At 41.6% G+C, this 14,769-nt stretch overlaps 1 protein-coding gene across 4 annotated transcripts in view; it reads right to left on the bottom strand.

The window, feature by feature from the left end:
* The window catches only part of gramd4a (GRAM domain containing 4a), a 53,145-nt gene extending 45,298 nt beyond the window's left edge, over positions 1-7,847 (bottom strand). For 2 of the 4 annotated variants that reach the window (XM_039601237.1, XM_039601238.1), the window contains exon 1: positions 3,236-3,371. In XM_039601237.1, coding sequence (XP_039457171.1) covers positions 3,236-3,324 — 89 coding nt within the window. In that variant the 5' untranslated portion in view covers positions 3,325-3,371. Of the gene's footprint in view, positions 1-3,235; positions 3,372-6,017; positions 6,420-7,749 lie in introns of those variants that run through there. The other 2 variants (XM_039601239.1, XM_031758506.2) reach the window with 2 other exon arrangements.
* Between the last annotated feature and the right edge of the window lie 6,922 nt (positions 7,848-14,769).

Genomic DNA, 14,769 nt, shown 5'->3' with positions numbered 1-14,769 from the left:
AAAATATATGTCCATGCTTTGGCATTCTTTCGAAAATGTAGCTGAGTAATTATGTCATTGGCATCGATGAGCCTCTGTCAATATGTGACATATTGAAATCGCGTTTGAATTTGTGCTTGTTTTTTGCTTTCACTTTGCGATCGCGCAAATTAATTGCGCACCAATTCCTCTGGCATCATCTTATCACTCATTAGCTTACTATTCAAACGTGACAAGTGAAATCTCCCACAGCAAGCTTAAACATGTGAGAGGTTGATTGCGCAGAGAATCGCTGACCGTTATGTAAGTACGTGTGTAAAAGCAGCAGGATTTACGCCGGTATTTTAGTTCTGCTGAGCCAAATAAGACAGGTCAGGGTGAAGAAGGGGCAGCCAATGAAAAGCCGACCACAAAACGGAAAAGTTATGACAAATCAGACTATGAGGCAAAAAGAAAGCGCAGCTTTATGGTTTCATGGACAAAAGAATTTATGTGGCTGGAATATGACGAGCTAAATAATATGATGTTCTGCCAGGTGTGTTGTGAGTTTCCCTCATATCTGAGTCGCCAAGCGCCTTTGTTACTGGGACCAGTAATTTTAAGAAAGACCCCATCGGAACCCATGAGAAATGCAAGAAATGCATTATTGCCCAGTCTGCAATATCTTTCCCAGAACAAACAGCAATTGCAAAAAACATACTAAAAATAAACCAAGCACAAGAAGAAGTCCTGAAAAATCTTTCAAAAGCGTACTATGTTGCAAAGAGTGAACTACCATTGTCAAAATTTAGCAGTCTTTGCAAACTTCAAAAAGCAAATGGCCTCAATCTTGGTTCCATTTACCTCTTACCCGTGACTTCAGTGGAAATTTCAGATTCTGCGAGCCCTGATGAAAAACATTCAAAGGCCTTTAAACAGCCTTTTAGGCATTATAATTTGCTACAGTGGGTAACTCCTCTGAGCCTTCATAAAGGGGGCTCGTTTGTGCTTCAATCTAATGAGCTTCAAACTTCATAAAAGTCTAAACACTTCAGGTGAGAGCCGCACTAACAGACTAGACTACACATCACTCCTCGTGTCTAAGAGGAAATAAGACAAGGCAAAGACGTAATCAAACAAATGACAATTAGACTGGCACTGAGGCAGCAAGTCTAACAGTCAATTAAAGACAAGAAACAGGCCACATGGGCACATGTGAGTGGAAATTGCAAACGTGACTGGTGGGTTTATCCCCCCGCCCCTCCTAGGGATGAATGGAAACCTGCTGAGTGGCAGGTTAATAAACACTTCCCTCCACTTGCCTAGACACCTGTCACGCTAGAATCTGTTCTCGCAGTAACTACCCGAATCCACTCACAGCATGGAGTGGTGGATCAGCTCAGACAGTCCCTATAGTCAGCTCAACCAGGCTGTTGATTACCTCTAATACAATACAATCAATAAATAACTAAATCAATAGTGCCTGCTGGAAAAGAAAATAGAGGCACATTTGGATACAACCCCAGAAACTGACATTTTCAGTCAGAAAAATGTCAGTGAATGACGCAGCATTCAGTCTCAAGGCAAAGTCCTATTCAAGAGCACATTGCGTGTTCCCATGCTATTCTTTGCCTCCTTTCACCAGAGTGTTCTTCAGGCTACCTCCTGTTTACTTATTTCCTTTTTAAAAGATTCTCTTTCTCTGGTCCAGGAGCAGCCTCAACCACAGCAGCTTAAATAGGAGGATGAAAAGATGAAAAGAGAGGACAGAAAGAGGAGGAGGAAGAAGTGGAGGAGGAGGAGGAGGAGGAAGGGGCTTTAGCTCAAGGTCTGATCGCTGTGACTGTTACTGTGGGTATACACACAAACAGCCCTCATGAGTCATTTGCTCGGCTATGTACAAACACAAAGACACCTCGGCCCACCTTTACCTAATCATAAGTCACTGTGAACATACCAGCCAGGGGAGAGAGCCTGGTTCTGTCATAAAACCAAACAGCAGAGCAGCAGAGAGATGCGCACACACACATATGCACATAAAACAAAATTACAATGCCTGAAATGGTTTATTATTGTATACATTAGTTAAGGGTGAGGAGCTTTACAAGCCTGGTGTGTTAAGGCCTAATACACTGTGTGTGTGTGTGTGTGTGTGTGTGTGTGTGTGTGTGTGTGTGTGTGTGTGTGTGTGTGTGTGTGTGTGTGTGTGTGTGTGTGTGTGTACACATGTCTGTGTCTTCTTGGGATATCGCCTGCTAATGACCTTAATAGCCTGAAGTTACTCGTGGTCATGTGGGTCACGCTCGCTACAACAGCCAGACATGGTCATGCTGTTGCAGGCAGTCTTATGACCTTTGGCCGACTTACTAAAGAGTTATTTCTGCAACTTGTGGTTTCCCATGGAGGTGAAACTAAAACTAAAACTGACATTTTACACGTCTCAAAAGCACTCAGTTAAGTTGTATTTATATAGCACCAAATCACAACGACAACAGAAGCCTCCAGGGCCTTACTGTAAGGTAAAGACCTTACAATAATACAGAGAAAACCCAACAATCAGACAACCCCCTAGCAAGCACTTGGCGACAGTGGGAAAGACAAACTCCCTTTTAAACAGGAAGAAACCAGAATCAAGATTAGGGAGGGGCAGCCATCTGCGACCAGTTGGGGGTTAGGGGAGGGAGGTGAGAGCAGAGAGAGACAGGACTAGAGACATACTGGGGGGGAAAATAGACTAATGATAACTAATGATTTAGTGAAAGTATACACACAGATGTTGAAAAGGGCTGAATGAAGAAGAAACAGTGCATCATGGGAAGTCCTCAGCAGTTTCCGCCTATTGAGCTCTAACTACGGGAGGGTTCAAGGTCACCTGATCAATAGAGGTGACCCAGACCTTTGTCTTTAAGACACTCCTGCAGTTTAACTAACTGGTCTATGTCTGGCTTCAATGACAGATAAAGCTGGGTATCATCAGCATAACAATGAATGTGCTATTCTTTTTAATATTAATCAAAACACCAACTTGTGATCAAAACATTCGAGGCACAAGTTGTGAAATATTTTTGTTTCAGTGGATTAAAACTAATAATACTTAATATTAAGGCTAAAGTAAATACTAAGGAAGGGTCAGGGCTAACTGAGCAGTACTAATAGAAATCAATAGAATTTTTCACTGTAAACAACGGGAGCATTTATTAGTAAACTGCAGGTGGCGCTGTTGGGTGAAAAGATAAATGATACAATGAGTAGCCAAATATATTTGTTGTCCACATACCTGGGCAGCCCGCCAAAGTAAAGTCTATGCATGGTGAAACAGCGCTGCCTCCCTCTGAAAAGTTCACAAACACTCACAGGCCACTTCATTAGATACACCTGTTCAACTGCTTGTTATCCCAAATATTCAATCAGCCAATCACATGCCAGCAACTCAGTGCACTGACACCTGCAGACACGTAACTTAAAGTAACACAACTACGCCAGAAATTATGCTGACAAGAATCTGCCACAGACAGATCTGGCGAAGCACTCAAAAGCACATTTCTAGTAGCTGCTGCTACACAAAGTGTTGTCAAGACCGCACTCTGACAAGACGACGCGCACATATTCACAAGGTGAAAACCGTAACTTATACACTCTTGCAGCTGGTAATAAAATCCCCAATAAAAGTGCAAAATAATCACATTATTGCTCTGGATTATTAACAGCTTCATAGATGTGCTCATAAAATCCTGCAAAGCAACTAGGTGAGGAGCCTTATAAAATCAACATAATACACTCAGGAGGCACAGTGACCTCTTAAGTTAAACATTTGTCTTTGTAGCCATGATAACACATTATCATAAGAGACACGCGTTACATGGTTTTACGTCTAAACATCATGAAGTCGTTCTTACTTTCATTTCAGTATCTCTTTGGTAAGCTTGTGTTGTGCACTCTGTAATAACATACTGTTACTCAGTTTCATGCATGATATATATACATCCCATCAACACTGTCTGTATTGATGGACACCAGTCATATAACTATATCACTGGTGTCCATCAACCATACATGAAAGGGTGCCCAATAAAGCTTGAGCGCTTACACACGAGGGCCACTGTCTGTATATTTTCTGGGACATTAGGCAGTCAGGTCTGATAATAAAGGCTTGTTTAAAAAGAAAAAAAAAGACCTGCCAGAGTGCGGTGTTTCCATTTCGGTGACTGATGCTTTAGAGCTAGCTTCCTTTTACAGGTGCCTTCACTGAACGTGGTGCATAAACCCATGTAGGGACATCCTGCTTTCATCATCATCCGTGGTGCTTAGTTTCTGTAGAAACAAGGCTGAATACAGCAAGACACTCACCCGTGGAGCTATTCTCAACTTGTATGAGTTTCATAAGACACTCAGAGACAGGGAGGGAGGGATTAACATGACCTTTAAATAACTCATCTACAGGCAACAGCCAGAATGTTCCAATGGGCAGCTGCAACTTTTGTTCACTTTCCTGCATTAATAATCAGGTGAAGGGCGACAGATGGTCAGAGACGAACAGCGTCAGGCTGCTGACAAGCAGAATAATAACTAAAACAAACAATAGCACTGTAACAGTGCAGAGATATCGCAAGTTTCCATATCAGCATATAGGCATCACGCCTCTGATTAAAGACAAAATCTATCTCGATGCATATATCGTCACTGTGAATGCTTCTATTGAGCCCAGCCTTTTCATTTGAGGTCAACCCTTGGGAGGGAGCAGGAAGGCAGGAGGAGAGCGCAGATATGATGAACTTTAACAAGACCTATTAGACACATCCTGCTCTGTTTGTAGTTGAAACCAAAACAAGGGTTTCAAGCACAAGCACAGCCCCCAGCGAACAAATACTGACAGAAGAATAATGGTGGGGACAAGGATACGCCAGCTTTTATCTAACCCACTAATGCAACCCTTTAGGCAAAGTGGAGTTTTTGCTCAACGAAAATAAAAATGCAGGCTTTTTTTTTCCCCTAACATCGTGTCCAGGGTTATTTTTTGGGCAGTGCAGCATCTGAATGCTGCCTGTCAGGGTCACGCATGCCGTGTGATGTACCACTGATATGCAAACTGAAAGCCAAAAAACAAATGACTCATGAGGAAATACTTCTGTTAATATGAATTCCTGCATTATTGAGCGGGGTCCTGAGGTGAGGTTTACTCAAACAGTCACGATCAGCACATGATGTAACAGCATGGAAATTACACACTCCTTCCTGCCCTCCAGCCCTCTGGCCACGCAGCATCAGTGCTATTTATTTCACCTTGCAGTTACATAATCAAGGATATAAACAATCGATTCTTCCTCAACAACTGGTCACTCTCCTCCCGATCATACAATAGGATGTTACAACGTGATTCTGATCAAGTAGTAATCACATTTGAACTCTGTAAGGCGACAAAAAAAAAAAAAAAAAAAAAAAAAAAAAAAAAAAAAAAAAAACTAAAGCCCTGTATCAACTGGTTTAATCAAAAATCCAGTCTGACAGCACCTTTTAGAGGTCAGAGGTTCCGACTGTAAGTGAACACACCACACGAGGACTTTTTCTTTCTCGGGGTGCAACTGAGCTACAAAACATGAAAATATGTAAAATATTGGGCTAATATTTGTTTGTTTTACGCGCTTTTGAGTGTTTCGGCTGAGACTAGAAGTTGATTTTAAAAATTCATTGTTACACTGTGCCAGGAAATGGGAAGAAGCGTGTTTTTCCTCTCTCTCTCTTTTTTTAAACAGCATCGACAGCCAAAAGCCGTCAGACTCTGGCAGTTAGGCCAAACTAACTAACACGATCCAACAAATGTGTCCGCTATACTTTTATCTGTTAAGGGCGACTAATTTCAAACGGTGGGGGTTGAACTTAGGCCTCGAGTTAGCGGTGTCAGGAAAGACAAAATGACAACCAAAATAATCCGCATTTTGGGTGACCCCGAAGAGACGCTGGGACAGCTTGGGTGTCATAAAATAATACCCCCCATTTTTCTCCCTCCCCTCCAGAACGACAGCCATTTGTGGTGTTTCAAAAATAAAATAAGCGTTTCTTACCCAGCACGTAAATCGTAGCAAAGTTTCATGAACACTGAGATTGCCTTTTAGTCTGCTTTATCCTTCTGTACACCTGCTGCTCAGGACGTCAAATTAGCGCCAGTCTCACGGTGAATGCCGCTCACTCGGTCCATCCATCCCGACTATACATCCGCTAATTTCTGAATGCCGACTAAATGTCGTCTCCTGCTGAGAGCTGAGAGCTGAGCGGTCAGGCAGGCAGACAGTGGAAAAAAAAAATACCAGTTGCGTGTCCCCCCTCCTTCTCCCTGGAGAGAGCTTTCCTGACCAGCGCCGTTGGCCCGGAGCTTGCAAATACCGGCGCTGCTCCGGTCTGTTGTTGATCTACACAGACTGGCAGTCGCAGAGAGAGCAGGGCCGAGGAAATTTCGTCAGTGTGCGGCGCTGCTTTCTTAAAGGGGCCGCCGCCGGGGGCTGACGCTTCACATCAATGGGGGACGTGAGCGGAAACACAGCGACTTCTCCTTACCACCGCCCTGTGGTTGCCTCTGTCACATCCTGATAAATTATAGAACAGGTGGCTAAACAATGGCCTCGTTATAATGCACTTAATTGCTGTAAATCAACCCGCTACTGCAGCAATATCATCTTTTCTATTGAGTCATATATAGGAAATAACTTCAATGTTATTTTTAATACGTTTCAAATGGTTATTGGTGGTTTCTCCTGTTAAACCTTCTTCAAATCAACACTAATAACAATATATGTTTTCCTATATTCACCCTATTCCTTTTTGCCCTGGCTGTCAGCTTAGGCATTGTGATACTATACATTCACTGTAATAACTGAAATTACACTAATAGAGATGGATAAATAAACAGATAAAAGAAACACAGGGACAAGAATAGCCTATAGAGTATTTATATTTATATTTGTTCACCACAACATCGCATTCTAATTCTGCTGCCAGACATGACAGGTCTAAGGGGTATAAAAGTCACCAATAACAATAGCTTCCTCTTTTTTCTTTATACAAACTACTGAGCTTCTTCAAGCACACTTATAAAGAAAATGCTAGCATATTTACAGACCTGTTTGCCAAGGCCTACTTGTTTTTTTAAATCTCTATCTGTGCTGTTGTTGATCTACATAGACTCTGTCAAGATGATCCCACATTGCTTCAGTAATGCTGGGGAGGCCAGTCCATGACTGATAGTTTTCCACTGTGTTGTTTTCTATCTAGGTATGCTTTTAATGCACTGGGGGTCATTGTCATGCTGGAAAGTGACGCTTTCCAAATGACATTGCATGGTGGATCAAAATCCCATGGTACTTGTGTTCATCAGTTTTGACAAGATGACCAACACCGCTGGCTTAAATGTCAGCACCAAGCCATGAGAGAGTCTCCACCACGTTTTACAGACACTCACTGTTGTACCTCTCTTCTGACCTCCATATTGATAACGCTTTGAACCAAATGTCATATGTCAAACTTTTCTGTTTGTTTCCCTTCTTTAAGAAAGGCTTTCAGACAGCTATCCACTGAGACCGTTTTAATAAGGCTTCATTTCTTGGGTTCATGACTTTCACATACTGTTCATCTACTGTAGATGCATTGCTCTGCGTTTGCCCCCTTGTGAACCCACAGTAAGGCTGATGTCTTAAACGAGTCAATATGTAATATAAATCTTGAGTACAGCAACTCCAGACACATTACTTTTGCAAATAGGCACTTTCCATAAATCCTTAAAATACAGTTCAGGATACTAACCTTTGCATAGTCTTTTATGTCAGTCTTTGAGATTCTCCTGGTCTTTTCAAAGTAACAAATCCCAGAGGGGCCTCTTCAATGAAGTTATCCCACTGTTTGAGCAATTGTGTGATGAAGTGATCTTGAGCTAACAGACCGCTTTGACCGTCCTCTTTCCACTGTTTGAGTTCAAATGAGAAAAAAAGAAGAGCGCTTTGAAAGGAGCGAAGAGTGAAATGGATAGAAACAGAGAGAAACAGGAGTTAACTGACCTCTGGCCCCTCAGATGAGACCATAGATTACGGGGAAGTAATCACAAGTGCTTTCAATGGCTGCTGTCAGACTACCAATGAGCCCAGTGAGGATCGCAGTAGCTCCGTCTTCACTAGAGTTCTGCCCTGGTTGGCCTGCAGCTTTGCTTGTGCGGTTTTAGCTTCAACACAAGACAAAGAAAGACAGTAGATATTTAGATTACCTTCACATTTGTGTAGGCAAATGTGTGAGGCACGGGATTTTCCATATGTAGTTCAAGAGTATTTTGTGTAGACTTTACATGAAAGAGTATACTTAGAGTTTGAGTTGTCTAGAACTTTCTGTAGTATTCTGCATCACTAATCAGATTATATGAAACAAAGCCTAATTAGGAAGACAAGCCTACTGATTAAAATACAGCTTTGCACCACTTATTATTTGTACATATAATTACTTTTATGGAAGCAGCGACCTACATCGTTGGGGGGAAAAGCCAGTATGGAAGTGCCTAAAAGTGTAGTTTTTCAAATGACCACTAGGAGGTGGCTCCAAAAGTGGGTCAATCCTAATGTACTCCCACTTTAAAATGACAATCTTTGGAGCTGAAACAAACATTTTTACAGCCAGGTACAGATTTATTCTCTGCAAAGTCATTCATTTAATTAGAGTTTCTGCATTCTATGGGGTTTGTGGCTAGGTGCTTTTTGTCTTCTTTGCCTCTTGATTGTACTAGGAGGAGTGAGCTGTTCGATTTCTTTAGTAAGTAAATTGTGTTTTAAGCATGTCTTTTTTGCTAAAACAAGTTAGCGTGTAATATCAAAGTGAATTATGAATGCACCTTGTTAACCTAGCTAGCCCAGGTCTACAATTTTAAATGAGATATCAGAAATGAACTGTTGATGTACCATGTAATTTGGTAATTAGCAGTGGTGCATTCAAAGTTATCACAAGTTTATAACAAACACTAATAAATACTGGAATATCACAGTAGATTATCACTACAGGATATTTTCTTGGATTCACATAATGCTTCACCTGTTTTAGAAGTAATGTATTCCAATATATTGGTTGTTCTGAGCACAGGTAACCTACGTATGGTGTTTTGGGAAGTGCTTTGGACATTGTATGTAGGCATCATCTAAGAAGGACATTCCCTGCGCTCATCGGACAGAACACATGACAGCACATGGAGAATGTTTGACAAGGAGTGATATGTTGTCGATTTTCAGGTCAGCGTGACTTACCTCAAGTAGTAGACAGAAAACTGAAAAGTGCCCTTTTGTTTGAAACATCTGCTAGGGATGAGTGGAAAATTACTGAAAGGGTGGGCACAGTAGATTACACTCTATACAGATGATGAGAGCCCCTGAAAGTCCGGGACAGCTTGTCCATCTTTGATTGTATTTGAGTCTGCCTGCTTACCACAAAACCTCATGAGAGAGCACTTTTTTCCTGGTCTTTGTCTTGCACTGTTGGAGCTTCACCAAAAGTCTGTCCCTGTAGTGGCACACGTGAGGGATAGCTCAAGGTCATATAAGCTAACTCTGTCAACTTTAAAAAAGGAAGGTTTTAATTCTAAATTTAAAAGTACAGGGACTGTCTGTCTCCTGAACCCAAAGTGGGAGCTGGCTCCACAGGACAAGAGCGTGATAGCTGAAGTCTACCTCTTAAGACTACCTCTTAAGGAAACACAAGCAGGAGTGACTGGAGATTTGTATTCAGGGTGTAGGATTTAGAATTTGCTTCACTGCACCACCCTGGATCAGATACTTGGACAGTCAGATAATAAGGAAACCCATTAAAACCAGCCTGAAAGTAATTAATGCACATTTTTAATGTTCATGTCTTCATGTTAGAGTATGTTAGGGTTCATGGATACATAAACTTTCACCAAACTTCCTCACAGCAGTACTGGAGCCCAAGGTAATGCCATCCTGTCATCAACATCTTGTTAGAAACAGTGTTGCTGATGTTTGGGTTTTTTTAGTTATTTAGTTCTTAATTTTATTTAATATTTTGTTTTGAGTTTTTTTGGAGTGGGCATAATCATCTCTGGCTTCATAGACGGATCGATAGCTGGATATCGTCTGCATAGCTTACAGTTTTCTAATAGTACTGCCCCTTAGGGAGCATGCATAGAGCACAAAAAAAGAAGACCAACTACAGAACCCTGTGGAACGCCATAATTTTCATTGTTTATTGTAATATGTCAGACAAACATGACTTAAACCAACTTGGTGCTGTTCCTTTTATCACAATAATAAATTCCAGTGTCTACAGCAGAATGTTGTGCTCAAATGTGCACCGAGAGCATAGTACTAATACCTTTTCTCAAGCTAGGTTAAAGTATGGTAGATGTTTTTAACATGGAACTATATTATTGCGGGAATATCTGATTCAATATGACATCAATCACAAATTCCTTGTAATCTCTATTACATCATCCTCTTGAAGGCCAAAATGAGCCACCTAAACCAGTCCTTCAATGTGCCCTCTATGTCTATGCTTTGGTCCTCTTATCTTTTGCAGGTTATTTCAGCAGCGGCTGCTTTGTCATTGAAAATGACCTTGCAAAATTTGACCTGTAAATACTATGATCTCTGACGGGATACCGCTCAGGGTTTTCATAGTCATCACAGATTGTGCAGTAACCAAGAGGACTAAAGCTTTTAGATGGGATTCCCCACAGTTGCGCTTAAAGCGCACGCACACACGTACACAACAATGGTCTTGTGGCCCGTGATCCTCTTCAGATGTCTTCTAGCAAAACTACCGCTGTTGAGATTTCCCAAATCCTCCCTCTGCGCTCATTTAGAAATCCTGTAATAAACCTCTTAATCCCAAACCAGCATTTTCTAGAGGGTTGCACAACCGAGCGTGTCTTATGCAACTGGCCGAGCATTCTGAGTCAATTATAGAACAGTTGGGAGGAAGGGGAGGACGGATGACGAGACTGCTGATGCAAAATACATTTAGATAAGACGGCTAATTTAATACTAACATGTTGTTCTTCATGGACTTGTTTCAACAAAGAAATAGTAAGGTTTGTGTCTCAAAAGGACGACGTTTTCCTCCCGTAGGAAAATAGATAAGATAGATTCCATTTATCACAGCAGGTTTGATTAGAAAAACATTCGTTGCAGCTGTTTTAGTGTTTGTGTTACTATAGAACCCGTCACCTAAAAGATTCTGTCTGCCTATTTTACCTGTCAGACTGTCTTTTTGGCTGTCTTCTGTCTAGTGGAATTAAATGTTTTATGCTTTATTTTACTTTTTGTTATCTTTTTTCCTTCCAAATGAAAAAAACATGACAAAATAAAAATAAAACGACTTCTTGTTACCTAAAAGAAATTGTTCTGGTCTGCAAAAGAACTTAAAATTTAACCCATCTTATTTTTTCTTAAAGCTACAGCAAATGTTTACAATAATGGGTAAACATGTGCTAATAATAACTTGCAACGCACTGAAAACTTTGCAAGGCAAAATACCTACATGACTGGTTTTACATGTACAGCCCCGTGAAGTGCCAAAGTATAGAACACGTTCAGAATATTTAAAAATATATTATTATTGTAGAGCCTGTATTATAGTTCCGTCTTTAGCTTACAATATAAAGCGCCTTGAGGTGACTGTCATTGTGGTTTTAGAGCTATATAAATAAAATTGTGATACAATCATTTTACAGCTAAATAAAGAATGCTAGAATTTTCCATGTAGCCCAAAAAGCAGCTTCTAAAACAAACAGGATGAGCGGTGTTTTAAAGGCCCTGAAATGGGCAGTAGCACTGCCACCAATCTGGGGCAAAGGAAGGATGTAAAACAAGCTCATCATTTGGTGGCAGCAGTAAACAAACAGCATGTGGCATTTAAACAGCTTGTCCCTGTGAGCTACACTAACAACTGTGTATTTTCCAAATCTGTTGGCATCACACATGAGCAAAATTGTTACGAAAACTCTCTGAGTGAACAAAACTAACGCACAAGGCAAGAATAATTTTATTCAGGCAAGAATATTTTTGGGCAGGTGGCAAGATCACAAACCACCCACAAAGCTGAGATTACACTCACTCGCAGACGTGCATGAGGATATCTGCAGATATGATTACGTAGTTTTAATGTGATTTTTTAAAGATTATCTGGAGTACGCTATGAGGACACCTTGAGTGTACCTACTGTAGCAGATATGTGGACACACAGTCACAGCCGAGTGGAATGTAAGCAGGGGTTTGACACTAACCGTCTCATGAAAGATTTCAAATTTACACTCTAGCATAAGCGGCCTGTCGCATTCTCACAGATGAGGAACACATAACTCGCAGAAGAGAGCTTCAAACCAATCAGGACACATCTGTGATCGTTCAACCACAGCTAAACCACCTCCATTCAGCTGTGGGAGATGGATCCTTGACTCAAGTCTAAATTGTATCCATAAATAGAAATTGTCTTATCAGCCAGTGTATGCCCTGAGAATGTTCAACACTGTTGCAGATCCATACTACTCATAAACAATTAAAGGAACACTTTTTAATGAAGGTTTAGCATCAAGTCAAATGAAATGAAATTAAAAACACGTGTGCTAGAGGGACAACGATGAGACAAACCCCCAAACATGAACGGTTTTACAGGTGGAGGACAATGACATTTTCCCCTCCTCATCTTTTCTCACTGGTTTTTCACTAGTTTTATATTTGGCAACATGAGGCGACACTTAGACAACACATCAGTATGTGCCATTACCTGAAGGTTTGCTGTGTCTCCCAGCACAGTCTGAAGAGCATGGAGGAGATTCCAGGAGACAGGCAGTTACTCTAGGAGAGCTGGACAGTGCTGTAGAAAGCCCTTAACCCATCAGCAGGGCTGGTATCTGTGCTTTTGTACAAGGAGGAACAGCACAAGCACTTCCAGAGCTACAAAATGACCTCCAGCAGGCCATTGGTGCAAATGTCTCTGACCAAACAATCAGAAACAGACTTCATGACATTGGCCTGAGGGCCTGACATCCATTATTTGTTCCTGTGCTCACTGCACTGTAAGGTCAATTTAGCATTTGCCATAGAATACCTGACCTCAACCAAAAAGAGCACCTCTGGGATATTATGTTTGTTGTCTGTACCTCAGACTGTCCAGGAGCTCAGTGATGCCCTAGCGCAGATTTAAGAGGAGATCTTCCAGGATGCCCTGACATTGTGAGGGATGCACACAAGTTTCTGTTGTGATAAAAGTGATAAAGCAGGCTGTTCTTGTGGTGCATAACCATGGTGGTTATGATGGTTAGCGACTCAACTTCCTGTTGAAATGGATTTAAAGTGTTAATGAAGGTGGCAAGGTTGCCTCTCCGGTGGTCCTCCTTGGGCTTTCGCACTTTGGGGGGGCCTGTGGATGTCCGGGCCTGGGTTTCTTCCATGTCTGCTTCATGCTCTTGGGGGCGGGGCTATGTCTCCCCACACCCTCTAGCACAGGGGTGGGCAATCTCAGTCCACAAGGGCCGGTGTCCCTGCAGGTTTTAGGTCTCACCTTGGTCAACACACCTGAATCACATGATTAGTTCGTTACCAGGCCTCTGGAGAACTTCAGGACATGTTGAGGAGCTAATTTAGCCATTTAAATCAGCTGTGTTGGTTCGAGGACACATCTAAAACCTGCAGGGACACCGGCCCTCGTGGACTGAGATTGCCCACCCCAAATTAGCTCCTCAACATGTTCTGAAGTTCTCCAGAGGCCTGGTAATGAACTAATCATGTGATTCAAGTGTGTTGACCCAAGGTGAGATCTAAAACCTGCAGGGACACCGGCCCTCGGGGCCTGGAATTGGCCACCCCTGTTTTAGCAGGTGATCCAATGAATTTTCTCAGTGTCTTCTCTTACTGTCCCCCCCTTCCCGTCTGTTTTTCTTTCTCCCTTTCTTTCTTACTCTTTGACCCTTTCTGTCTAGTTGTCTGTCCAATTTGTAATAACTTAAAACAAAATAAAATAAATAAATAAACAATAATAATACAGATCAATCAAGTGGACCACTTGAAAAAATAAATTCATTGGGCATCTTTCCTGCCATTCAGACAACAATTCTGATTGCTGAACAGGACAGGCACAAAAAACAAACAAACAAACAAACAAATTTATATGAAGTGAAAACTTACACTTTCCCTCACAGGTTACATTACTGAAGAACAAAACTCACTATCACAGTCTACCAATAGAGGGCACAGTTGTATTAGTTAACTGCTCTTCTTCCCCTGCCTGGTTGTATCCTGCTCATGGACTCCTGCAGGATGCCAGCTTTAGTTCTCATGAGTGTGAATTATTCAGTTTGCGTGGCTGTGATGGGACAGAGATAAAGAAGAGGGTAGAGGGTGACTCTGAAAGAGCTCCAAGGCCAGTTGAAAGTGCCTACCCAACTTCTCAGGTTTAAGTTAAAAGTTTCTGGGGGGGTTTTCTCAAAGTGAAATACAGGCCACCTGACAAAATGATTCCTGTTTTGACAAAATAATTACAACCGAGGAAGTTAATGTAATAAAGATCATAAACACAGACAAAGTGTTGTCACCGTACACTTAATGTGCACAGGTTTCACGACTGAGGCATCTAATCCCACCACACATCATATTTTGACAGGCTACCTCTGTTCCAGCTACTTACTTTATCTTTTTCACCTGAGGGGAGGACTGGCTTCAGTTGCTATAACAACTAACCACCAAATAGGCTTGTGAAACATGACCCTGCCTTCTTACCTTTCCCTGTGCCTGCTTACATTCATTTCCTCAGCAATACCCAGTGGCAGCACCTTTATGT

The sequence above is a fragment of the Oreochromis aureus genome, linkage group 17 (assembly GCF_013358895.1).
Source record: "Oreochromis aureus strain Israel breed Guangdong linkage group 17, ZZ_aureus, whole genome shotgun sequence".
NCBI lineage: Eukaryota > Metazoa > Chordata > Actinopteri > Cichliformes > Cichlidae > Oreochromis > Oreochromis aureus.
The sequence above is the reverse complement of the archived record's forward strand: the minus strand, read 5'-3'. Positions and strand labels throughout refer to the sequence as shown.